General features: G+C 47.8%; 1 protein-coding gene across 7 annotated transcripts in view; it reads left to right on the forward strand.

Annotated features, from left to right (window-relative positions):
- The window catches only part of TRPM4 (transient receptor potential cation channel subfamily M member 4), a 56,166-nt gene that overhangs the window by 28,455 nt on the left and 2,765 nt on the right, over nt 1-24,946 (forward strand). For 5 of the 7 annotated variants that reach the window (XR_002940691.2, XM_024351547.2, XM_063800805.1 and 2 more), the window contains 8 exons: nt 4,907-5,036; nt 5,225-5,370; nt 6,504-6,616; nt 6,989-7,066; nt 12,341-12,775; nt 16,183-16,315; nt 16,494-16,668; nt 17,847-18,024. Coding sequence is in view for 6 of the 7 variants with exons in the window: in XM_024351547.2 (XP_024207315.2) it covers nt 4,907-5,036; nt 5,225-5,370; nt 6,504-6,616; nt 6,989-7,066; nt 12,341-12,775; nt 16,183-16,315; nt 16,494-16,668; nt 17,847-18,024 (1,388 nt within the window). In the remaining variant the exon portion in view is untranslated. Of the gene's footprint in view, nt 1-4,906; nt 5,037-5,224; nt 5,371-6,503; nt 6,617-6,988; nt 7,067-12,340; nt 12,776-16,182; nt 16,316-16,493; nt 16,669-17,846; nt 18,025-19,236; nt 19,347-24,946 lie in introns of those variants that run through there. The other 2 variants (XM_054673955.2, XM_024351548.3) reach the window with 2 other exon arrangements.

The raw sequence follows: 24,946 nt of genomic DNA on the forward strand, positions 1-24,946 counted from the left end.
AATTTCTTTTTCTTTTTTTTTTCTTTTTTTTTTTTTTGAGATGGAGTCCTGCTCTGTTGCCCAGGCTGGAGTGCAGTGGCATGATCTCTGCTCACTGCAAGCTCCACCTTCTGGGTTCACACCATTCTCCTGCCTCAGCCTCCCAAGTAGCTGGGACTACAGGCGCCTGCCACCACGCCCAGCTAATTTTTTGTATTTTTAGTAGAGATGGGGTTTCACCGTGGTCTTGATCTCCTGACCTTGTGATCTGTCCGCCTTGGCCTCCCAAAGTGCTGGGATTACAGGCGTGAGCCACTGTGCCTGGCCTGTGAATTTCTTTTACTTGGAGTTCCTTGAGCTTCCTGGATGTGTAGACTTTTGTCTTTCATCACATTTTGGAAGTTTTTAGGACATTATATCTTCAAATATTATTTATTTCCCTTTCTGTCTCTCTTTTCCCTTTGGACTCTCATTATGTATGTATTAATATTCTGTATGGTGTCTCGCAAGTCCCTTAGGCTCTGCTTATTTTCCTTCATTTGTTTTTCTTTTTTCTCCTCAGGCTGGATAATCTCAATGTACTTAGCTTCAAATTCACTGATCTTTATTTTGCCTTTTTTATGAATCTACTGTTGAGTCCCTCTAGTGGTTTTTATGTTTCAGTTATTGTGCTTTTTAGCTTCAGAGTTTCTATTTGGTTCATTTCTGTCTCTGTAGTCTTTTTTTTTTTTTTTTTTTTTTTTTTTTTTTTTTTTTTTTGAGACAGAGTCTCGCTCAGTCGCCCAGGCTGGAGTGCAGTGGCTCAATCTCCGCTCACTGCAAGCTCTGCCTCCTGGGTTCACGCCATTCTCCTGCCTCCACGCCATTCTCCTGCCTCAGCCTCCCAAGTAGCTGGGACTACAGGCGCCCGCCACCACGCCCAGCTAATTTTTTTGTATTTTCTTAGAGACAGGGTTTCACTGTGTTAGCCAGGATGGTTGCGATCTCCTGAACTCGTGATCCGCCCTCCTCGGCCTCCCAAAGTGCTGGGATTACAGGCGTGAGCCACTGCGCCCGGCCTCTGTAGTCTGTCTTTTTTTTTTTTCCTGGTCCCACTACAAAACTTTATTTTTGATTACAGTACCATTCTCAATCTCTTCTACAAAAAGCAGGAAAAAAAGCAGCCACTTCACTCAAGACCTATATACAGATAAGATGTTTTCTGTGTGTTTTTTTCTTTTTTTTAAATTTTTATTTTTAAAAAAATAAATTCAGTGTTCACATTTCTATAAAGAATTAACCCAGTTTCAGGAAACCCTGCCTCTATCTCTGTATTCTTATTCTCTGGGTGGTGAGACATCTTTTTCCTGGCTCCCTTTAGTTCTTTTTTCATGATTTCCTTTAGCTCTTCGAGCATATTTAAGACAATTTATTTAAAGCCTTTGCTAGTAAGTTCAGTGTCTGAGTTTCCTCAGGGATAGTTTCTATTCATTTATTTTTTTCCTACTCATTTCTATTCATTTCATTTCTTTTCTTTTATTTATTTATTTGTTGTTCTTGTTGTTGTTGTTGAGACAGAGTCTCATTCTGTCACTCAGACTGGACTGCAGTGGTTTGACCAAAGTTCACTGCAACCTTGACTTCTTGGACTCAAGCAATCCTCCCACCTCAGCCTCCTGAGTAGTTGGGTCTACCAGCCACATGCCAAGCTAATTTTAAAAAATTTGCAGAGATGGGGTCTTACTATGTTGCCCAGGTTGGTCTTGAATTCTTGGGCTCAAGCAATCCTCCTGCCTGGGCCTCCCAAAGTGCTGGGATTACAGGTGTGAGCCACCATGCCTGGTCTCTATTAATTTCTTTTTTTTCCAGTATATGAACCATATTGTCTTGTTTCTTTGCATGCCTCATAATTTTTGGTTGAAAAGTGGAACATTTTGAATATGATAATGTGGCAACTCTGGAAATCAGCTTATGCCCTCCCTCCAGGGTTTGTTGTGGCTGCTGCTCATTGTGGGTCATTGTTGTTTGTTTAGTGACTTTTCTTTTTTCTTTTTCTTTTTTTTTGGGGGGAGGGGGGATGGAGTCTCACTCTGTGGCCCAGGCTAGAGTACAGTGGTGCAATCTCGGCTCACTGCAAGCTCCACCTCCCAGGTTTAAGTGATTCTCCTGCCTCAGCCTCCCAAGTAGCTGGGATTACAGGTGTGTGCCACCACACTCAGCTAATTTTTGTATTTTTCATAGAGACGGGGTTTCACCATGTTAGCCAGGCTGGTCTCAAACTCCTGACCTCAGGTGATCCACCCGCCTCGGCCTCCCGAAGTGTTAGGATTACAGGCGTGAGCCACCGTGCCCGCCCTGTTTAGTGACTTCTCTAAACCTTTTTTGGAAAGTCTGTATTCTTTGCATGTGTGGCCATGGAAGCCCCTCTTCTGTTAGCTTAGTGGTCTGCTGGTGACTTGACAGAGATATCCTTAAATGCCTAGAACCACAGAAGCAAATACAACAAGAAACTCCCTGTAAGTGCTGGGATTAGAGGCGTGAGCGACGCCCACCATGGCTGTATATTGAAGCAGTCTTTCAATACTTAGCCAAGCTGTTTACAATTCTGCTTTAGTCTTCACTTCCTGCTTGTGCAGAGCCTAAAGTTCAGCCAGATGTAAGAGCTTCAGGTTTTCTCTGGTATTTTCTGAGCACGCCTCTAGCCCTAGTCATGCATCTAGCCGTCTGGATTTCCTGGTACACAAGGAAGATTTTCAAAGCCCTTATTCCCTCCAAGTATTTCCTTTCATGGCCTCTTTCTTCCCAAGATGCTTAGTGTATCTATTACTGCCTCTACTGTGATTCCTTGCCTCAGATGGATGTGGTTAATTCATTTGCCTTTAAAAGATTTTAACAGGCCGGGCACAGTGGCTCACGCCTGTAATCCCAGCACTTTGGGAGGCCGAGGCAGGTGGATCGCCTGAGGTCAGGAGTTCGAGACCAGCCTGACCAACATGGAGAAACCCTATCTCTACTAAAAGTACAAAAAATTAGCCTGGCATGGTGGCGCATATCTCTAATTCCAGCTACTCGGTAGGCTGAGGCAGGAGAATTGCTTGAACCTAGGAGGTAGAGGTTGTGGTGGGCTGAGATTGCAGCATTGCACTCCAGCCTGGGCAACAAGAGTGAAACTCCGTCTCAAGAGAAAAAAAAAAAAGATTTTAACACACACTGCCTGGAAAGCCACTTTTTCTCTGGGGAAAGCTCTAAGGCAGGTGAAGCAAAGTCAAGTCCTTGAGCTGTTGCTTCAGGGAGCCACCAGATAGGGCCACACACACAACCACAATTCTGGAGGGTAAGTCTGAATTGCTCCCTCTAGTACTAGCGACCCACACCAGGAATGTGTGTCTTTGTCTTCAAGGTTGCCACTGAACTGGGGAGCTGGGGATAGTAAGTGGGTAGGTTAAAATGTCACAGTACCCTCTTACTGAAATTTAGTGGTCTCTTCATTAAGCATTTTCTTGTTTTTTAAATAAGTTTTCGATTAGATTCCAGAATTCTAGAAAAGTTGATTCTGACAGTTTTTGATAGCTATTGATTGCTTTTGTGGAGGGATGAAGTTTTGACGTTCCCTACACTGGCATTTTTGGTCACCTCTCCAAGTGCTTTTAAAAATTTCATTGTTAGAGACAGGGTCTTCCTCAGTCATCCAGGCTGGAGTGCAGTGGCATGACCATGGCTCACTGCAGCCTCAACCTACTGGGCTCATTCGATCCTCCTACCTCAGCTTCCCTAGTAGCTGGGACTACAGAAGCAGACCACCACGCCTGGCTAACTAAAAAAAAAAAAAAAAAAATTTGTAGAGATGGAGTCTCACTATGTTGCCTGGCTGGTCTTGAATTCCTGGGCTCAAGCAATCCTCCTCATTTGTAACCACCCAATGGGTTCACCTTGCCCGCTGCCTAGACAGAGCCGATTTATCAAAACAGAGAAATTGTAATGGAGAAAGAGTAATTCGCGCAGAGCCGGCTGTGCAAGAGACCTCAGTTTTATTATCACTCAAATCAGTCTCCTCGAGGATTCAGGGATCAGAGCTTTTAAAGATAATTTGGTGGGTAGAGGCTTGGGAAGTGGGGAGTGCTGATTGGTCAGGTTGGAGATGGAATCACAGGGGTTGGAAGTGAGGTTTTTCTTGCTGTTTTCTGTTCCTGGGTGGGATGGCAGAACTGGTTGAGCCAGACTACAGTCTGGGTGGTGTCAGCTGACCCATCCAGTGCAGGGTCTGCAGACTATCTCAAGCACTCATCTTAGGTGTTACAGTAATGATGTTATCCCCAGGAGCAATCGGGGGAGCCAGAGGCTGCGTGACCCCTAAGTTTAATTTCTAATCTTGTAGCTAATTTGTTAGTCCTGCAAAGGTAGACTGGTCCCCAGGCAAGAAGGGGGTCTTTGGGGAAAGGGCTATTATCAATTTCATTTCAGAGTCAAACCATGAACAGAATTCCTTCCCAAAGTTAGTTCAGCCTATGCCCAGGAATGAGCGAGGACAGCTTAAGGGTTAGAAGCAAGATGGAGTCGGTTAGGTCTGATTTCTTTCATTGTCATAATTTCCTCAGTTATCATTTTTGCAAAGGTGGTTTCACTTCAGCCTCCCAACGTGCTGGGATTACAGTCGTGAGCCACTTTACCCAGCCTGCAACTGCTTCTTGACCTGTCTGTGACTGCTGAATTCATTCTAACTGCAGCCCAGCCCCTGACTTGCATCCCGGGTCTCTGAACCACCTGACTTCTGGCATTTTCAACTGACTTTCAGTTTCTTCCAGATCCATCTCCAAACATTACTTCATCCTTGGCCTCTGATGACCCCAGTTAGTTTCTGACCTCTGACTCTGTCCCTTCCCTTGACTTCAGGCTTTCTCCCCCTCTATGAACCCTCTTTGACGCATCCGTGCCCTCTTTGTCTCTCCAGGGTTCCAATGCAGTTTCCTCAGCTCTTGGGGCCTGTTTGCTGCTCCGGGTGATGGCACGCCTGGAGCCTGACGCTGAGGAGGCAGCTCGGAGGAAAGACCTGGCGTTCAAGTTTGAGGGGATGGGCGTTGGTGCGTGGGGCAAGGTGCCTGGGAGCAGGGACGGGGGCTGCCGCCAGAGGGGGATGTGCAACTCCGCACTCCTCACCCGCACTCCTCACATATCCCTGCGCCATCCCCTTAAATTCCCTTACCTCTCCCTTCACACCCTCACCCTACTCCTTCCCATCCCTGTCACATAACTAACTCCTCTGCCCCAGACCTCTTTGGCGAGTGCTATCGCAGCAGTGAGGTGAGGGCTGCCCGCCTCCTCCTCCGTCGCTGCCCGCTCTGGGGGGATGCCACTTGCCTCCAGCTGGCCATGCAAGCTGACGCCCGTGCCTTCTTTGCCCAGGATGGGGTACAGGTGAGTATCTGCGACACCAACATCCCAAACAGTCTCCAAGTGGACTCTAGGAAGTATGGGGATGAGCCCCTGCCATTGGGAACATCTATGGTCTTGACCAGCCACTCTCCCTGGAGATTCCCCAGAAAGTCTCTCTTCTCTCTCAGAAAGGCTGCTCTTCCCATAAGAAGCCCCGCTCCCTTCCACCAAAAGCCAACCTTCCCACGGCAAAGCCCATCTTCCTAAAAAGTTCCACTCCAGATAGAGAAACTCCTTGTGACCCTATCAGGAAATTCCACCTTTAACCTTGGAAGTCCTTCCCGCTTTCAGGGAAGAGTCCATTTCTTTCAAAGGAAGTCCTAGCTCATCCACAGGAAGTCCTAGCTCATCCACAGGAAGTCCTACGGCATCCACAGGAAGTCCTTTCCACTTCCTTTAGAGGTCCCTAGTTTCAGTTTTCAGCAGTTAGAATGGCCTCACTGAACAATTACCTTTTTTTTTGGACATAAACAAACTTTGGTCTAGGAAATCTCACCCTTCCTATAGGAAAGCATCTCCCTTGGGAAGCCCAACTTGCTCCCACAGTCTCTCCGATCCTGACAAGTTGACATTTTGGAAACATTATCAATATTTTTAGTTTAAATCTGACAGGGGCTCCGAGTCCCACTTCAGTACAGGAAGTTGTGCCCAACAGGAAGTCCCATCCTCATCTGTTGGAATGGTTTGGCTGACATTTCAAACAGCTACCCAGAGTCCCTTGCTGTGGATAGTGGTTAAACTCATGGATTCCAGCTCTACCACATACAAGCTGTGTTTCTTTGAGCCATTTCCTTAACCTCTCTGTGCCTCATTTGTACCAAGGAGGAGATACTAGTACCCACCCCCTTATGTGTCAAGGGTTCGGTGGACTAATCTACATAAAGTGCTTAGCCCTGTATCTGCCATATGGTGTCAATTTAAGTGTTGACTGTTTACTGCCAAAACCTGGCCTAAGTTGTCTTTGCCTTTCACCACCGTTTCCCTACCTCAATAGTTGTGGCTGTGACATTGGGCACTTGCTCTGTACTCTGGAGCCGCGGTCCAACCCTTGCTGGGCGTCTTAGGGACGGGGCTGTGGGGGAGATTTGGATCCTAACCCTTCCCACCCCCCACAGTCTCTGCTGACACAGAAGTGGTGGGGAGATATGGCCAGCACTACACCCATCTGGGCCCTGGTTCTCTCCTTCTTTTGCCCTCCACTCATCTACACCCGCCTCATCACCTTCAGGTCAGTACCCTGGGGTGAGTGGTGGGGATGGGGGCGGGGTGCTCAGTTTCTCCTTCCTGCCCCCTCTGCCCACCTTTCTTCCCTCATCGGCCCATTGTGTCCCTTCCCTAGGAATGGGACTCTCTGTCCCTCCACTAAGGGAGTGCTGTGGGAGGTGAGTTTTGGGGGGATCCTCCCTGTGGTATCTCTAGTGGCAGTTACTCTGCCTTTCTGGCCATGGCTCTGGGGGAAGGTCCCTTTGGGGTGACTTTAGGAGACCACCTCTCTGTCCCTCTGCCATGTCTCCGGGTGAAGAAGTTTGAGTTTTGCTGGAGAATGCCTCTCCACCTTCTCTTCCCCTCATTTCTTGCTCTGTGCTTCCCCCCTTGCTAGGAAATCAGAAGAGGAGCCCACACGGAAGGAGCTAGAGTTTGACATGGATAGTGTCATTAATGGGGAAGGGCCTGTCGGGTGAGTGGAGCCTCCAGCACTGTGTGAGGTGGGGACACCCTGGGCAGTTCAGGACATGTGCCAGTTCCACGTTGTGTTAGTCCCCTCTTGAGTTGCTACAAAGTTGCTATACCTGAGACTGAGTAATTTATAAACAAAAGAGGTTTCATTGGCTCATGGTTCTGCAGGTTGTACAGGAAGCATAGTGCTGGCATCTGCGGCTGGTGAGCCCTCAGGAAGCTTCCACTCATGGCAGAAAGTGAGGGAGGAGCCAGTGTATCACATGGCGAGAGCAGAAGCAGGAGTAGGGGGTGCCACATAGATCTCATGTGAACTAATTGAGCAAAAAGTCTCCAAAGGGATGGTGCTAAGCCATTTGTGAGGGACCCACCACCAGGACCCAAACACTTCCCCCAGGCCCCACCTCCAACATTAGGGATTACATTTCTTTGTTCTTTTTTTCTTTTTTTTTTTTTTTTTTTTTTTTTTTGATATGGAGTCTCCCTCAGTTGCCCAGGCTGGAGTGCAGTGGTACAATCTTGGCTCACTGCAGCCTCTGTTTCCTGGGTTCCTAATCAGCCTGCCTCAGCCTCCCAAGTAGGTGGGAGTAGAAGTGCATGCCACTACGCCCAGCTAATTTTTGTATCTTTAAAGTAGAGTCAGGATTTCACCATGTTGGCCAGGCTGGTGTCAACCTCCTGACCTCAAGTGATCCGCGCACTTTGGCCTCCCAAAGTGCTGGGATTACAGGTGTGAGCCACCAGGCCCAGCCAGGGATTACATTTCTTTCTTTCTTTTTTGAAATGGAGTCTCGCTTTGTCGACCAGGCTGGAGTGCAGTGGTGTGATCTCCGCCTCCTGGGTTCAAGCGATTCTCCTGCCTCAGCCTCCCGAATAGCTGGGACTACAGGAGCCCACCACCACACCTGGCTAACTTTTGTACTTTTAGTAGTGACAGGGTTTCATCACATTGGCCAGGCTGGTCTTGAACTCCTGACCTTGTGATCCGCCCGCCTCAGCCTCCCAAAGTACTGGGATTACAGGCTTGAGCCACCATGCCTGGCCCAGGGATTACATTTCAATGTGAGATTTGGAAGGGACAAACATCCAAACTATATCACACGTCCCATCAGGGACTGAGATACTGAGGAAGCTTCCCAAGTGCCAAGCTCAAGGCTTGGCTCAAGATTTGGTTCTGCCATCAAAGAGGCCATCACTAGAAATTGATTTTCTTCATGCTACACATACTTCCATCCCTCTGTAGCAAGCGGAATCAGTTCATTGAGGGATTTTTCACCTATTTTGTTCGTGGCCCCAAGGCCCCTGCTTTTAATCACTATGCTATGGTTGCCGTTAAGGTATTTTAAAAATCAGGCCTAAGCAAATGAAATAGAATATTTATCAAACTTCTTTTTTTGTTGTTGTTTTTGAGGCGGAGTCTTGCTCTGTCGCCAGGCAGGAGTGCGGTGCCGCGATCTCATCTCACTGCAACCTCCGCCTCCTGAGTTCAAGCGATTCTCCTGCCTCAGCCTCTCAAGTAGCTGGGATTACAGTCACCTGCCACCACGCCCAGCTAATTTTTTTGTATTTTTAGTAGAGACGGGGTTTCACCATGTTGGCCAGGATGCTCCCCATCTCCTGACTTTGTGATCTGTCCACCTCAGCCTCCCAAAATGCTGGGATTACAGGCATGAGCCACCATGCCTGGCCTATATATAGTTTTTTAAGACAATGTAGAGAGGATACAAAATATTTATCTGTAGCCATAAAAAAGAATGAGATCATTTCCTTTGCAGTGACATGGTTGGAGCTGGAGGCCATTATCCATAACAAACTAACAGGAACAGAAAACCAAATACCCCATGTTCTCACTTATAAGTAAGAACTAAATGATGAGAACACATGGACACACAGAGTGAAACAACACACATTGGGGCCTATTGGAGGACAGAGGGTAGGGCGAGGGAGAGGACCAGGAAAAATAACTAGTGGGTACTAGGCTAAATACCTGGGTGATGAAATAATCTGTACAACAAACCCCCATGACACAAATTTACCTACCTAACAAACCTGCACATGTACCTCTGAACTAAAAATAAATGTCAAAAAATAAAAAAAAGAACAAAATATGTATCAAGAGAGAAGGGAAAAACTAAGATAAACATTTGGACCACTGAGAAAGGTTGATAGAAGGCCCCAGTGTCTGAGGTCCTTCCCTAGCAATTTCTCATCTGCACATGTGATGATGATGACGACCTTGATAACAGCTGATGTTATGAAACATGTACAATGAGCAACTACTGTGCTCAGTTCTTTTGAAAATCAGTTGGTTTTTTTTTTTTTTTTGAGATGGAGTCTTACTCTGTCGCCCAGGCTGGAGTGCAGTGGCATGATCTCGGCTCACTGCAAGCTCCTCCTCCCGGGTTCACGCCATTCTCCTGCCTCAGCCTCCTGAGTAGCTGGGACTACAGGTGCCCGCCACCACGCCCGGCTAATTTTTTTGTATTTTTAGTAGAGCTGGGGTTTCCCCGTGTTAGCCAGGATGGTCTCGATCTCCTGACCTCGTGATCCGCCCACCTCGGCCTCCCAAAGTGCTGGGATTACAAGCATGAGCCACCGCACCCGGCCGGAAATCAGTTCGTTTAATTCCAACAACCCAATGCAATAGGGCCTATAATTATTCTCATTTCGCAGGTGAAATAATGGAGTCATTCAGTCACTTGCCTCAGATCATGTGGTTGGTAAATGGTAGAGCCGAGATTTGATCCCAGATCCTCTTGTACCTGAATCTGTGCTCTCAACCCCTGTGGAAAGCCCCCCCACTGAGAGCTCTGTTGAAGGACAGATCCCAAGATCCCCCCCTGAGAGGCTGGGGCTGAGCCCAGGAACCTGCGTGTGGCCTGGCTGGAGGTGATTCAAGATGGCAGATATGGGGGAAGCTTTCTGACCCACCGCTCTCCCTTCTTACCAGGATTCTGCAGAAGGAGAACTGTGAAATACCATGATGGTTTTCTCTCTCAGTAGGGAGCTTGCTGTCCTCTCTGCATCTGACCCTCTTTCTCTAGGAGTTCTTAGTTTCTGTAGCTTTCACTATTCTCCTCCTCCTCCTCCTCCTTCTCGTCCTCCTCCTTGTCATCCTCCTTCTCCTCCTCCTCTTCATCCTCCTCCTCCTTCTCCTCCTCTTCCTACTCATCCTCCTCCTCTTCCTCCTTCTCCTCATCCTCTTTCTCTTCCTCCTCATCCTCCTCCTGCTCCTGCTCCTCCGCCTTCTCCTCATCCTACTTCTCCTCTTCATCCTCCTTCTCCTCCTCATCCTCCTTCTCCTCTTCCTCCTCCTCATCCTCCTTCTCCTCTTCATCCTCCTTCTCCTCCTCATCCTCCTTCTCCTCTTCCTCCTCCTCATCCTCCTTCTCCTCTTCATCCTCCTTCTCCTCCTCATCCTCCTTCTCCTCTTCCTCCTCCTCATCCTCCTTCTCCTCTTCATCCTCCTTCTCCTCCTCATCCTCCTTCTCCTCTTCCTCCTCCTCATCCTCCTGCTCCTGCTCCTCCGCCTTCTCCTCATCCTCCTTCTCCTGCTCCTGCTCCTCCTCCTGCTCCTCTGCCTTCTCTTCATCCTCCTACTCCTTCTCCTTCTCCTTCTTTCTTCTTCTTTGAGACAGGGTCTTGATCTGTCACTCAGGCTGGAGAGCAGTGGCGCGATCATGGCTTACTGCACCCTCAACCTCCCAGGCTAAGCCATCCTCCCACCTCAGCCTCCCAAGTAGCTACAGATGCATGCTATGCTCGGCTAATTTTTATATTTTTTGTAGAGATGGGGTTTCGCCATGTTGCCCAGTCTGGTCTCAAATTCGAGGGCTTAAGTGATCTTCCCACCTCGGCTTCCCAAAGTGCTGGGATTTCAGGCTTGAGCTACCACGCCCAGCCTCACTTTTTTTTCTTTTTTTTTTAAATGGCAGCTTTATTGAGCTGTAATCCACATATCATACAGTTCACCTACTTAAGGTATACAATTCAGTGCTTCTTGGTGTACTCACAGAATTGTGAAATCATTTCCACAATTCATTTTCAAATATTGTCATCACTCCAACAAGAAACTCTGTACATGCTTAGCACTGCTTTTCGTTTTCCCAGCCCTAGGCCACCATTCATGTACCTGCTGTCTCTGGGTTCGCCTGTTTTGCACACTTCACATAAGTGGAGCCATGCACTCTATGGTCTTTTCTTCTTCTTCTTCTTTATTTTTTTATTTTTTGAGACGGAGTTTTGCTCTCGTTGCCCAGGCTGGAGTCAATGGCGCGATCTCGGTTTACCACAACCTCCGCCTCCCGGGTTCAAGCGATTCTCCTGCATCAGCCTGTCAAGTAGCTGGGATTACAGGCATGTGCCACCACACCAGGCTAATTTTGTATTTTTAGTAGAGACGGGGTTTCTCCATGTTGGTCAGGCTGGTCTCGAACTCCCGACCTCAGCTGATCTGCCTGCCTCGGCCTCCCCAAATGCTGGGATTACAAGCGTGAGCTAGCGCGCCCAGCCTGTTTCTACTTTAATTTTTTTTTTTTTTTTTTTAGACAGGGTCTCACTCTATTGCCCAAGCTGGAGTGCAGTGGCATGTTCATGGCTGACTGCAGCCTGGGCCTCCTGTACTCAAGTGATCCTCCCATTTCAGCCTCCCCAGTAGCTGGGACTACAGGTGCTTGCCCCTACTACTGGCTAAATTTTTATTTTTATTTATTTTATTATTATTATTATTTTTGAGACAGAGTCTCACTCTGTCGCCTAGGCTGCAGTGCATTGCAACCTCCGCCTCCCGGGTTCAAGCGATTCTCCCGCCTCAGCCTCCCGAGTATCTGGGACTACAGGCATGCGCCACCAGACCCGGCTAATTTTTGTATTTTTAGTAGAGACAGGGTTTCACCATGTTGGCCAGGCTGGTCTCGAACTCCCTACCTCAGGTGATCTGCCCGCCTTAACTCCCAAAGTGCTGCGATTACAGGCGTGAGCCACCGCGCCCGATCCGGGTATATTTTTAAAATATTTTTTGTAGAGATGAGGTTTTGCCATGTTGGCCAGGCTGGTCTCCAACTCCTCGGCTCAAGCGATCAATCCACCTCTTGACGGGAGATTTCAGAGGTCAGAGGTTAGATACAAGAGTCAAAACCCAAGAAATTAGCTCTGGGCAGACTGAGTTTCGGGTCAGGCAGGGTGAGATGTGCCAAGCCAAAAGTCTCGATGATGGTGGAGATCAGGACTCAGAGGTCAGAGTGAGGCCTCCTCCCTTCTCTTCTCTTCCCCACAGGACGGCGGACCCAGCCGAGAAGACGCCGCTGGGGGTCCCGCGCCAGTCGGGCCGTCCGGGTTGCTGCGGGGGCCGCTGCGGGGGGCGCCGGTGCCTACGCCGCTGGTTCCACTTCTGGGGCGCGCCGGTGACCATCTTCATGGGCAACGTGGTCAGCTACCTGCTGTTCCTGCTGCTTTTCTCGCGGGTGCTGCTCGTGGATTTCCGGCCGGCGCCGCCCGGCTCCCTGGAGCTGCTGCTCTATTTCTGGGCTTTCACGCTGCTGTGCGAGGAGCTGCGCCAGGGCCTGAGCGGAGGCGGGGGCAGCCTCGCCAGCGGGGGCCCCGGGCCTGGCCATGCCTCACTGAGCCAGCGCCTGCGCCTCTACCTCGCCGACAGCTGGAACCAGTGCGACCTAGTGGCTCTCACCTGCTTCCTCCTGGGCGTGGGCTGCCGGTGAGTGCCCCGGGGCCTTGGAACTCTGGCCCCTGGCCACCTCTCATCCTTCCTGCCCACTCCCAGGGTCTCCACTCCCGGCTTCCCCGCAGCTGGGCAGCAGGTCAAGCCAACCCTGCTGATTGAGAACCCCTCTTAGGAAAGTCGGGCATGACGATTGCCCCAGGGTAATTGGCTGGCACCTGGAGATCTGGCTTCAGGGACGGCAGGATTCAGGAGAAAACCCCACTGTCCGCCACTCAGCCTGTGCTGCTATTTATTGCTAGGTCTGAAGGTTAGCAGATATTTATGGGAGCGCCCCGACCTGGGTGCCAACCTCACCTCCTCCCTTCTCTTCCTCCACATAGCTCGTTGGTCCCAGGCCCCTTGCCCTCCTGCCCCCGACTTTTTCTTTCTTTCCTTTTTCTTTCTTTCTTTCTTTCTTTCTTTCTTTCTTTCTTTCTTTCTTTCTTTCTTTCTTTCTCTCTCTTTCTCTCTCTCTTTCTTTTCTTTATTTCTCTTTTCTTTTCCTTTCTTTTCTTTTTCTTTTTCTCTTTTCTTTCTCTCTCTCTCCCTCTCTCCTCTGCCCCTCTGCCTCCCTCTCTCCTTCCTTCCTTCCTTCCTTCTATGCTTCCTTCCATCCCTCCAAGCTAAGGGTTTAACCCTTGCCCTGCCTGCATTATGGAGTATCCTGCATTAGGATACTCCTCCTTTTGAGGAGAGCAAACAGAAAAGTTTGTGGATACAACCTGGTGACTGGTTTTTTGTTTGTTTGTTTTTGTTTTCTTTCTTTTCTTTCTTTCTTTCTTTTTTTTTTTTTTTTTTTTTTTGAGCCAGAGTTCCGCTGTGTCGCCCAGACTGGAGTGCAGTGGTACGATCTTGGCTCACTGCAACCTCCACCTCCTGGGTTCAAGCGATTCTCTTGCCTCAGCCTCGTGAGTAGCTGGGATTACAGGCATACGCCACTACACCTAGCTAAATTTTTTTTGTATTTTTTTTGTAGAGATGGGGCTTTGCCATATTGACCAGGCTGGTCTTGAACTCTTGGCCTCAAGTGATCCACTGGCCTTAGCCTCTGAAAGTGCTGAGATTACAGATGTGGGTCACCGTGCCTGGCCAACAACCTGGTGACTGTTTACAAGGGACCTGACACATCCTGAATGGTTGACAGTGATGACAGTGATGATCCCTACTCAAGCTTTTCCCAGTAGACACGCTGAGACGCAGGCTTCCTCTAAGCTATGTTAGCAGTGTTACAAAGTGATTCAACATAAATAATTTATTCAAGCAGGGAGCAAGATATGAGAGTTTTGCAGAACACTAATACTTCTGTTTGTAATTTGTTGTATTTTGTATAAAGTGACTTTTGAGATGAAAGGGCTAAGGCCATATGCTACCATGCTCTAGGATTGCCAGCGATATTTTGGACAGTTTATCAAGCCTACCACTTTCCAGGTGAAAAATGGAAAGATCTCAGCTTAAAAGGGAGAAATGGGCCTGGCGTGGTGGCTCACGCCTGTAATCCCAGCACTTTGGGAGGCCGAGGCGGGTGGATCACCTGAGATCAGGAGTTTGAGACCAGCCTGCCCAACATGGTGAAACCCCATCTCTACTAAAAATACAAAAAATTAGCCGGGCATGGTGGCAGGCGCCTGTAATCCCAGCTACTCGGGAGGCTGAGGCAGGATAATTGCCTGAACCTGGGAGGCGGAGGTTGCAGTGAGCCAAGATCACGCCACTGCACTCTAGCCTGGGTGAAAAGAGCAAAACTCTGTCAGAAAAAAAAAAAAAAAAAGGGAGAAATGTCTAATCATCTCCAGAATTGAATGGATGAATCATCCTTTGTTTCGCCAGTTCCCTCTAGATGGACATTTAGGTTCTCTCTTTCTTTCTTTTTTTGTTTTAAATAGAGACAGGGTCTCACTCTGTTGCCAAGGCTGGTCTCAAACTCCTGGGCTCAAACAATCCTCCCACCTTGGCCTCTCAAAGTGCTGGGATTACAGGCGTGAGCTACTATGCTCAGCCTTCTGTTTTTTTATTATTCCAAAATAATAAAAGTTTACATCCCAGATGTAAAGTTTATGGGTCAAAGGGTACATTTATTTTTGACATGGATAGATTTCCTTCTAAGTAGCTTCACTCATTTCCACACCTGCCATCAGGGTAAGAGAGTGCCCCCTTGAGGCCATGCTCGACAATGCCTGATACTTTCACTCTAAAATGTAGCTCTCAATTTAACTGAAAAAAAATTTGCCAATTTAATGGGTAAACATGACCTCTCCTTGTTATAATTTATGCACTCTTGACTACCAGGTAGGTTGGACATCTTTTCCTAAGCTTAATGGCCATATGTCCTTGTGCCCCGTTGTTTTTTTTGTTTTGGTTTTTGTTTTTGTTTTTGAGACGGAGTCTCGCTCCGTAGCCCAGGCTGGAGTGCAGTGGCGCGATCTCGGCTCACTGCAACCTCCGCCTCCCGGGTTCACGCCATTCTCCTGCCTCAGCCTACTGAGTAGCTGGGACTACAGGTGCCTGCCTCCACGCCCGGCTAATTTTTTGTATTTTGTAGTACAGACGGGGTTTCACCGTGTTAGCCAAGATGTTCTCGATCTCCTGACCCCGTGATCCGCCCGCCTCGGCCTCCCAAAGTGCTAGGATTACAGGCGTGAGCCACCGCGACCGGCCACCCTCCCTTTTTTTTAATTGGGGTTCATTGATTTGTATATGTATAAATGTATATACTCCTTATACTCTGGATCCTAATCCTCGGTAGTTTTGTTCGTCTTAATATCTTCATATCTTCTCGAAGTCTGTGGCTTGTCTTTTCACTTTCACTTTTGTATGTTTCTTTTCTTTTCTTTTTTTTTTTTTTTGAGCCTGCCTCGGCCTCCCAAAGTGCTGGGATTACAGGCGTGAGCCACCGCGTCTGTCCATACACTAGGTTTTTAATCCATCCAAAGTTTAAGTACATGAGGATGCAAAATAGGGGTAGAATTTTTATTTTCCCCATAGGAATTATTGATGTTTACTGGCCGTTTGAACGTCCTCTGTGAATTGTACGTGGTATCCTTTATCTGGCTTCCTTCCTTTTGCGTATTAGTTTGTAAGGACTCTATGTTTTGCCTTTTATAGGTTGGACAGATATTCCGGCAGTTTTTCCAGCTTGATTCTTACAGGGACCAGCTCTTTGCTAAGGCCATCGTTCATTCAGTCATTACTTAATAGGCGCAGCCATTTTAAAAATGGGTGCCAGGGCCCTGCATGGACCAGCTTGGCACTGAATAAATTTGAGTAAACCCCGGGTGACTGGGAGGGTCCTGGTCCTGCCCGGTGGAGGCTGCAGCTTCCTCTGAAGGATGGCTTTGGGAAGACTTCCATTTTCCTTGGCGTCTTGTGACACTTGACCCTTGTGGCATCTCCCCACACCCCAGGCTGACCCCGGGTTTGTACCACCTGGGCCGCACTGTCCTCTGCATCGACTTCATGGTTTTCACGGTGCGGCTGCTTCACATCTTCACGGTCAACAAACAGCTGGGGCCCAAGATCGTCATCGTGAGCAAGATGGTGAGGCAGGGGCGGGGCCGAAGTGGACGGGGACATAGGGAAAGGGGTGGGGCCAGGGAGGGAGTGGTCCGTGGAGAAGGGGCGTGACTTTGGGGAGCAATGGGGCGTGTTTTTGGGATATAGGGGTGGGGCCAGAGTAGGAAAGGGCGGGGCCAGACGCAGCCACATCTCCCCACAGATGAAGGACGTGTTCTTCTTCCTCTTCTTCCTCGGCGTGTGGCTGGTGGCCTATGGCGTGGCCACGGAGGGGCTCCTGAGGCCACGGGACAGTGACTTCCCAAGTGTCCTGCGCCGCGTCTTCTACCGTCCCTACCTGCAGATCTTCGGGCAGATCCCCCAGGAGGACATGGACGGTAGGGGGGATGACGGCCTGACAGCCTTCCTCTGAGTCTCTGTCCCCGCTCCCTGGGTCTCTGTCCTCCTGGCTCTAAGAAAATATCTGTCTCTCTGAGTCTCTGTCTCCCTCTTTCTCTGGATCTCTGAGTGATACCCTATATTCCCCATCATCATCTCTCTGGGTCTCTGCCTACCCCACCCCGTCTGTCTTTCTGTCTGTCTTTCTTTTTTCTTTTTTCTTTTTTTTTTTTTTTGAGATGGATGTTAGAAATGTTTATTTTGTGGTGTCGTAAAGAAATAGTACTTGAACATTAATTTAATTTTTTTAGTAAAGCCATTTTTATTTTTTGTAGAAAGGGTACACTCGCCAGCAGTTTTGTCATGAGAGTACACGGAACAAAGGAGATAGGGTCATTTATAACCTGACGCGTCTATTTTACTGCTGTGTCTGGTTTTTATTGGCTGGAACCGGACTTTACATTTTGTATTTGTCTTGATTGGCGAGTAACTTAGAAGTTTTTAAAAGAAGCGAAGGCAGAGGAGAACAAAGGAAGGGGGAAGTGACTTGTGGAATGCTGAGAAAGGTAAAAACACTTTTAAATAAGGAAGAGGAACAGGCTATGACCTAATGCTTGCTTGAACCAGTATAAGTATGTCAGGGCAAATATTTAGGCTAAATTGTGGGAGCTAAGAACATAAAGTACATTGATTTATTTTTTATGGCTAGTAGATATTTAAGAATGTTAGCACAGGTGTTTGAATAAATTTTGTTTCTAAGAGAAGTTACTATTTATTGTTAATTAGATGGGGAGGAAAGTCTTTGAAGAGGAACCTGTACTTTACTTTTTACATGGAGTTTTGCTCTTGTTGCCCAGGCTGGAGTGCAATGGCACGATCTCAGCTCACTGCAACCTCCACCTCCCAGATCAAAGCGATTCTCCTATCTCAGCCTCCCGAGTAGCTGGGACTACAGGCGCGTGCCACCACGCCTGGCTAACAGTTTTGTGTTTTTAGTAGAGATGGGGTTTCATCACATTGGTCAGGCTGGTCTCAAACTCCCGACCTCAGGTGATCCGGCCATCTCAGCCTCCCAAAGTGCTGGGATTACAGGCGTGAGCCACCGCGCCCGGCAGTCTTCCTGTCTTTCTTAGGTCTCTGTCCCCCTCACCCCATCTCTGAATGTCTCTCTTCACAGTGGCCCTCATGGAGCACAGCAACTGCTCGTCGGAGCCCGGCTTCTGGGCACACCCTCCTGGGGCCCAGGCGGGCACCTGCGTCTCCCAGTATGCCAACTGGCTGGTGGTGCTGCTCCTCGTCATCTTCCTGCTCGTGGCCAACATCCTGCTGGTCAACTTGCTCATTGCCATGTTCAGGTGAGGCCTGACTGCTCTCTGATCTGACCCCACCCAGCATGACCCGTGGCCCTCTCATGACTCTTGAACCCCGTCTAATGAATTCTGTTTTTAGTCCCTGAACTCTGATCCAATCTAATGCTGCCTTCTCCCCAAACCCAACCGGACCCTGCTTGTAACTTGGACTTTGGACTGATCCTCTCCCTGAGCCCAGGTTGAACTTCCTTATTTGTATTTTTTTGAGACAGGGTCTCACTCTGTCGCCAAGGCTAGAGTGTGGTGATGTGATCGTAGCTTACTGCAGCCTCGACCTCCTGGACTCAAGCAATCCTCCTGCCTTAGCCCCATAAGTAGCTGGGACTACTTAAAATTAGCCAGGCCAGCAGGACTGCCTAATTTAAAAAATTTTTTGGAGAGAGGGGTCTCACTATGTTGTCCATGCTAGTCTCGAGCTCCTGGACTCAAGTGATCCTCCCTCCTCAGCCTCCCAAAGTGCTGGGATAATCTGTCACCTAGGCTGGAGTGTAGTGGCAAGTTCTCAGCTCACCGCAACCTCCACTTCCCACTCCCCCACACCCAGTTAATTTTTTGTATTTGTAGTAGAGACAGGGTTTCAACATGTTGGTCTTGAACTCTTGACCTCAAGTGATTGGCCCACCTCAGCCTCCCAAAGTGTTGGGATTACAGGTGTGAGCCATCGCGCCCAGCCAACTTTGTTTTTTATTGTGGTAAAATTATATAAAATTTTCCATTTTTATTTCTTTTTTTTTTTTGACGGAGTCTCGCTGTGTCACCCAGGCTAGAGTGCAGTGGCACGATCTCACAATCTCAGCTCACTGCAAGCTCCGCCACCCGGGTTCACGCCATTCGCCTACCTCAGCCTCCTGAGTAGCTGGGACTACAGGTGCCCACCACCACGCCCAGCTAATTTTTTTGTATTTTTAGTAGAGACGGAGTTTCACCATGTTAACCCGGATGGTCTCAATCTCCTGACCTCGTGATCCACCCGCCTTGGCCTCCCAAAGTGCTAGGATTACAGGCGTGAGCCACCGCGCCCAGCCTTTTTTTGAGATGGAGTCTCGCTCTGTCGCCCAGGCTGGAGTGCAATGGTGCAATCTCAGCTTACTGCAACCTCCACCTCCCAGGTTCAAGCGATTCTCCTGCCTCAGCCTCCCAAGTACCTAGGAGTACAGGCGTGCGCCACCACACCTGGCTAATTTTTTGTATTTTTAGTAGAGATGGGGTTTCACCGTGTTAGCCAGGATGGTTTCGATCTTCTGACCTTGTGATCCGCCCGCCTTGGCCTCCCAGAGTGCTGGAATTACAGACATGAGCCACCGCAGCCGGAGGTGATTTTTACCATTTTTAAGTGTACAAGTCAGTGACATTAATTACATTTACAGTACTCTCCAACCATCACCACTATCTATTTTCAATACGTTCTATCACCCAGAACAGAAAGTGTGTCCCCATGAAACAGCAACTCCCCACTTCCCCTCCCCACAGGTCTTAGTAACCTCCAGTGTATTTTCTGTCTCTATGGATTTAGTCTAGATGTTTCATGTAAGTGGAATTATGCGATATTTGTCTTTTGGTGTCTGGCTGATTTTACTGAGCATGTTTTCAAGGCTCATCCATGTTGTAGTGTGCATCAGAACTTCATTCATTCCGTTTTATGAATGAGTAATATTCTATTGTACAAATAGACCACATTTGGGCCCAGCGTGGTGGCTCATGCCTGTAATCCCAGCACTTTGGGAGGCCTAGGTGGGTGGATCACCTGAGGTCAGGAGTTCGAGACCAGCCTGGCCAACATGGCAAGACCCCCTTTTTACTAAAAATACAAAAATTAGCCGGGCTCATGTCTGTAATTCCAGCTACTTGGGAGGCCCAGGCACGAGAGTCGCTTGAACCCAGGAGGCGGAGGCTACAGTGAGCCAAGATCGTGCCACTGCACTCCAGCCTGGGCAACAGAGCGAGACTCCATCTCAAAAAAAGTAGACCACATTTGATGTACCCGCTCATCTGTTGATGAACACTTGGGTTCTTTCTGCCTTTTGGCTATTGTGACTAATGTTTGTTGGAACATTGGCATGGAAGTATCTATTTGAATCCTTGTTTTTATTTCCTTTGGGTGTGTATCTCAAAGTGGAATTCCTCGGTCATGTGGTAATTCTATGTATAGCTTTTTGAGAAACCACCAAACTGGTTTCCACAGCAGCTGCACCATTTTCCATTCTCACCAGCAGTGTATGAGGGTTTTAATTTCTCCACATCCTAGCCAACACTTGTTATTTTCCTTTTGTAAAAATTATAGTCATCCAGCTGGGTGTAGTGGCTCATGCCTGTAATCCCAGCACTTTGCGGGGCTGAGGTGGGAGGATTGCTTGAGCACAAGAGTTCGAGACCAGCCTGGGCAACATAGCGAGGCTGCTGTCTCTACCAAAACGCCAGAAATGAGATACCACTTCACACCTGCAGCCTCAACCTCCTGGGCTCAAGTGATCCTCCCACCTCAGCCTCCCAAGTAGCTGGGACTACAGTTACGTGCCACCATACCTGGCTTGTTTTTTTTTTTGTTTTTTTTTTTTACTTTTATTTTATTTATTTATTTTTAGTAGAAACGGGGTTTCACCATGTTATCCAGGATGGTCTCGATCCCCTGACCTTGTGATCCACCCATCTCGGCTGGATCCCAAAGTGCTGGGATTACAGGCATGAGCCACCGTGCCCAGCGGCTATTTTTTTTTTTTAATGAAACTCCTTTTTCATCCTATGTTAGGTCTCTCTGTTTGCTTCCTTTCTTGTTGGCATGATTTTTGCTGAGAAAATATAAAATTTCATTGGCTTTGGTTGTTTTTTTTTTTCAGAGATGGGGTCTTACTATATTGCCCAGGCTGATCTTGAACCCCTGGGCTCAAGCAGTCCTCTTGCCTTGGCCTTCCAAAGTGCTGGGATTATAGGCACGAGCCCCTGTGCTGGACCTATTGTATTAGTTTCCTAGGGCTGCCAGAGTACCAAAAACTGTGTGGCTTTAAATCACAGAAATTGTCTCACAATTCTGGATGCTAGAGGTCCAAAATCAAGGCATCCACCAAGCTGTTTTCTTCTAAGGGATGTCGGGGAGAGTCTGTTCCATGCCCCTCCTGTCACGTCTAGTGCTTTGCTGGCCATCTTTGGCTTCTAGTTGCATCATTGAAACTTCTGCTTTCATCTTCCAAATTTCCCCTTTTAATAAAATGTTACTTAAATTGGATTAGGGACCATGCTAATAACTTCATTTTAACTTGATCACATGTGTAAACTCTATTTCCAAATAAAGCCACATATTTCATAAATAAAAAATTTAAAAAGGTCTCATTCTGAGGCACTATGGGTTATGACTTCAAATTTTTTTTTTTTTTTTTTTTTTTGAGACAGAGTCTTGCTCTGTCACCCAGGCTGGAGTGCAATGGCGTGATCTCGGCCCACTGCAACCTCCACCTCCTGGGTTCAAGGGATTCTCCTGCCTCAGCCTCCCAAGTAGCTGGGATTACAGGTGCCCGCCACTATACACAGCTAATTTTTGTATTTTTAGTAGGGACGGGGTTTCACCATGTTGCCCAGGCTGATCTCAAACTCCTGACCTCAGGTGATGCACCTGCCTCGGCCTCCCAAAGTGCTGGGATTACAGCCGTGAGCCACTGGACCCGGCCAGACTTCAACATATCTTTAGTGGGATACAATTCAATGCATGACACTCATAGATTTATGAGTTTATTTCTGGACTTTCAATTCTATTCCACTGGATTGTGTCTATCCTTATGCCAGTACCACACAGTTTTTTGGGTTTTTTTTGAGACGGAGTCTCGCTCTTGTCACCCAGGCGGGATTGCAGTGGCACGATCTCTGCTCACTGCAACATCCGCATCCTGGATTCAAACGATTCTCCTAACTCAGCCTCCTGAGTAGCTGGGATTACAGGCACCTGCTACCACGCCCGGCTAATTTTTTTGTATTTTTGGTAGAGACAGGGTTTCACCATGTTGGCCAGGCTAGTCTTGAACTCCTGACCTCAGGTGATCTGCCTCGGCTTTCCAAGGTGCTGGGATTACAGGCGTGAGCCACCATGTCTAGCCCACACAGTGTTGATTACTGTAGGTTTGTAGCAAATTTTGACATTGGAAGTATGAGTCTCCTTTGTTATTTTTCAAGATTGTTTTGGCTATTCTGGGCCTCCTGCAATTCTATATGAACTTAAAGATCAGAGTTTCCATGTCTATCAAAATGGTTGTTGGAATTTTCTTTTTTTTTCCTTTTTTTTTTTTTTCTTTTTTTTGAGACAGAGTTTCACTCTTGTTGCCCAGGCTGGAGTGCAATGGCGTGATCTCAGCTCACCACAACCTCTGCCTCCCGGGCTCAAGCGATTCTCCTGCCTCAGCCTCCTGAGTAGCTGGGTTATAGGTATGTGCCACCACGCCCGGCTAATTTTGTATTTTTAGTAGAGACGGGGTTTCTCCATGTTGGTCAGGCTGGTCTTGAACTCCCGACCTCAGGTGATCCGCCCACCTTGGCCTCCCAAAGTGCTGGGATTACAGGTGTGAGCCACCGCGCCCGGCCAGTTGTTGGAATTTTCATAGGGATTGCGTTGAATCTGTAGACTGCTTCAGGTAGTATTGATATTTCATCTAGGTGTTCTTTTTAATGCTTTTCCAGCAGTATTTGGTAGTTTTCAGGCTACAAATTGTTTACCCTTTTGGTTAACTTTATTCCTAGGTGCTTAACGTTTAGATACTGTTGTAAGTGGAATTGCTTTCTTAATTTCCTTTTTGGATTGTTCATTGCGGGTGTGTAGAAACACAACTGATTTTTGTGTGATCTTGTACCCTGCAACTTTGCTGAATCTGCAGCCCTAGAAGCTTTCTTGTGATTCTCTGGCATTTCCTATATATAGGATCATGTCATCTGTGAATAGAGATATTTTTACTTCTTCCTTTCCAATTTGGATGCCTTTTATTTTTTTTCTTGTTTAATTGTTCTAGCCAGAACTTCCAGCACAATGTGGAATAGCAGTGGTAAAAGTGGACATCCTTGTCTTGTCCCTGATCTTAGGCAGAAAGCTTTCACTCTTTCACCATTGGGTATGACAGTAGCTGTGGGTTTTTCAGAAGTACCTTTTCTCATGTTGAGAAAGTTTATTTCTATTCCTAGTTTATGATTTTTAAAAATTATGATGCATGGTGGCTTATGCCTGCAATCACAATACTTTAGGGAGCCAAAGTGGGAGGATCACTTGAGGCCAGGAGTTCAAGACCGACCTGGGCAACATAGTGAGACCCTATCTCAATAAAAAAATTAAAAATTTGCCAGGCATGGTGGTGCATGCCTGTAGTCCCAGCTACTCAAGAGGCTGAGGTGGGAGGAAGGCTTGAGCCCAGGAGGTCAAGGCTGTGGCTTCAGTGAGCCATGATTTCACCACCGCCATGATTGTGCCACCAACAGAGTGAAACCTTGTCTCAAAAAAAAAAAAAAAAAAAAAAAGCCATGCATGGTGGCTCACGCCTGCAATCCCAGCACTTTGGGAGGCTGAGGTGGGCAGATCATGAGGTCAGGAGATCGAGACGATCCTGGCTAACACGGTTGTAGGGGCCAGCCCTACAAGGTCTGTGGGTTTTTCTCCCCGTGTGCGGAGACAAGAGATTGTAGAAATGAAGACACAAGACAAAGAGATCAAAGAAAAGACAGCTGGGCCTGGGGGACCACTACCACCAAGACGTGGAGACCGATAGTGGCCCCGAATGCCTGGCTGCGCTGTTATTTATTGGATACAAAGCAAAAGGGGCAGGGTAAAGAGTGTGAGTCATCTCCAATGATTGATAAGGTCACGTGAGTCACATGTCCACTGGACGGGGGCCCTTCCCTGTTAGGTAGCCAAGGCGGAGAGAGAGAGGACAGCTTACATCATTATTTCTTCTATGCTCTTTAAAGAAAGATCAAAGACTTTAATACTTTAATACTTTCACTAATTTTGCTACTGCTATCTAGAGGGCAGAGCCAGCTGTACAGAGTGGAACATGAAAGTGAAACAGGAGTGTGACCGCTGAAGCACAGCATCACAGGGAGACGGTTAGGCCTCCGGATAACTGCGGGCGGGCCTGACTGATGTCAGGCCCTCCTCAAGAGGTGGTGGAGCAGAGTCTTCTCTAAACTCCCCCGGGGAAAGGGAGACTCCCTTTCCCGGTCTGCTAAGTAGTGGGTGCTTTTCCTTGGCACTGACGCTACCTCTAGACCACGGTCCGCTTGGTAACGGGAATCTTCCCAGATGCTGGCATTACCGCTAGACCAAGGAGCCCTCTGGTGGCCCTGTCCAGGAATAACAGAAGGCTCACATTCTTGTCTTCTGGTCACTTCTCACCGTGCCCCTTCAGCTCCTATCTCTGTATGGCTTGGTTTTTCCTAGGTTATGATTGTAAAGCAAGGATTATTATACTATTGAAATAAAGAGTAATTGCTACAAACTAATGATTGATATTCATATATAATCATATCTATGATCTATATCTAGTATAACTCTTGTTATTTTATATGTTTTATTACACTGGAACAGCTCGTGCCCTCGGTCTCTTGCCTTGGCACCTGGGTGGCTTGCCGCCCACACATGGTGAAACCCCATCTTTACTAAAAATACAAAAAATTAGCTGAGCGTGGTGGTGGGTGCCTGTAGTCCCAGCTACTCGGGAGGCTGAGGCAAGAGAATGGCATGAACCTAGGAGGCGGAGCTTGCAGTGAGCCGAGATTGTGCCACTGCACTCCAGCCTGTGGGACAGAGCAAGACTCCATCAAAAAAAAAAAAAAATCGTGAAGTGTTGTTGAATTTTGTCAAATGCCTTTTCTGTGTTGGTTGAGAAGATCATATGGCTTCCCCCACACCTTGTTCTATTAATTTGGTGTTTGCATTAATTTT

This window comes from Pan troglodytes, chromosome 20 (genome assembly GCF_028858775.2).
Source record: "Pan troglodytes isolate AG18354 chromosome 20, NHGRI_mPanTro3-v2.0_pri, whole genome shotgun sequence".
NCBI classification, from domain to species: domain Eukaryota; kingdom Metazoa; phylum Chordata; class Mammalia; order Primates; family Hominidae; genus Pan; species Pan troglodytes.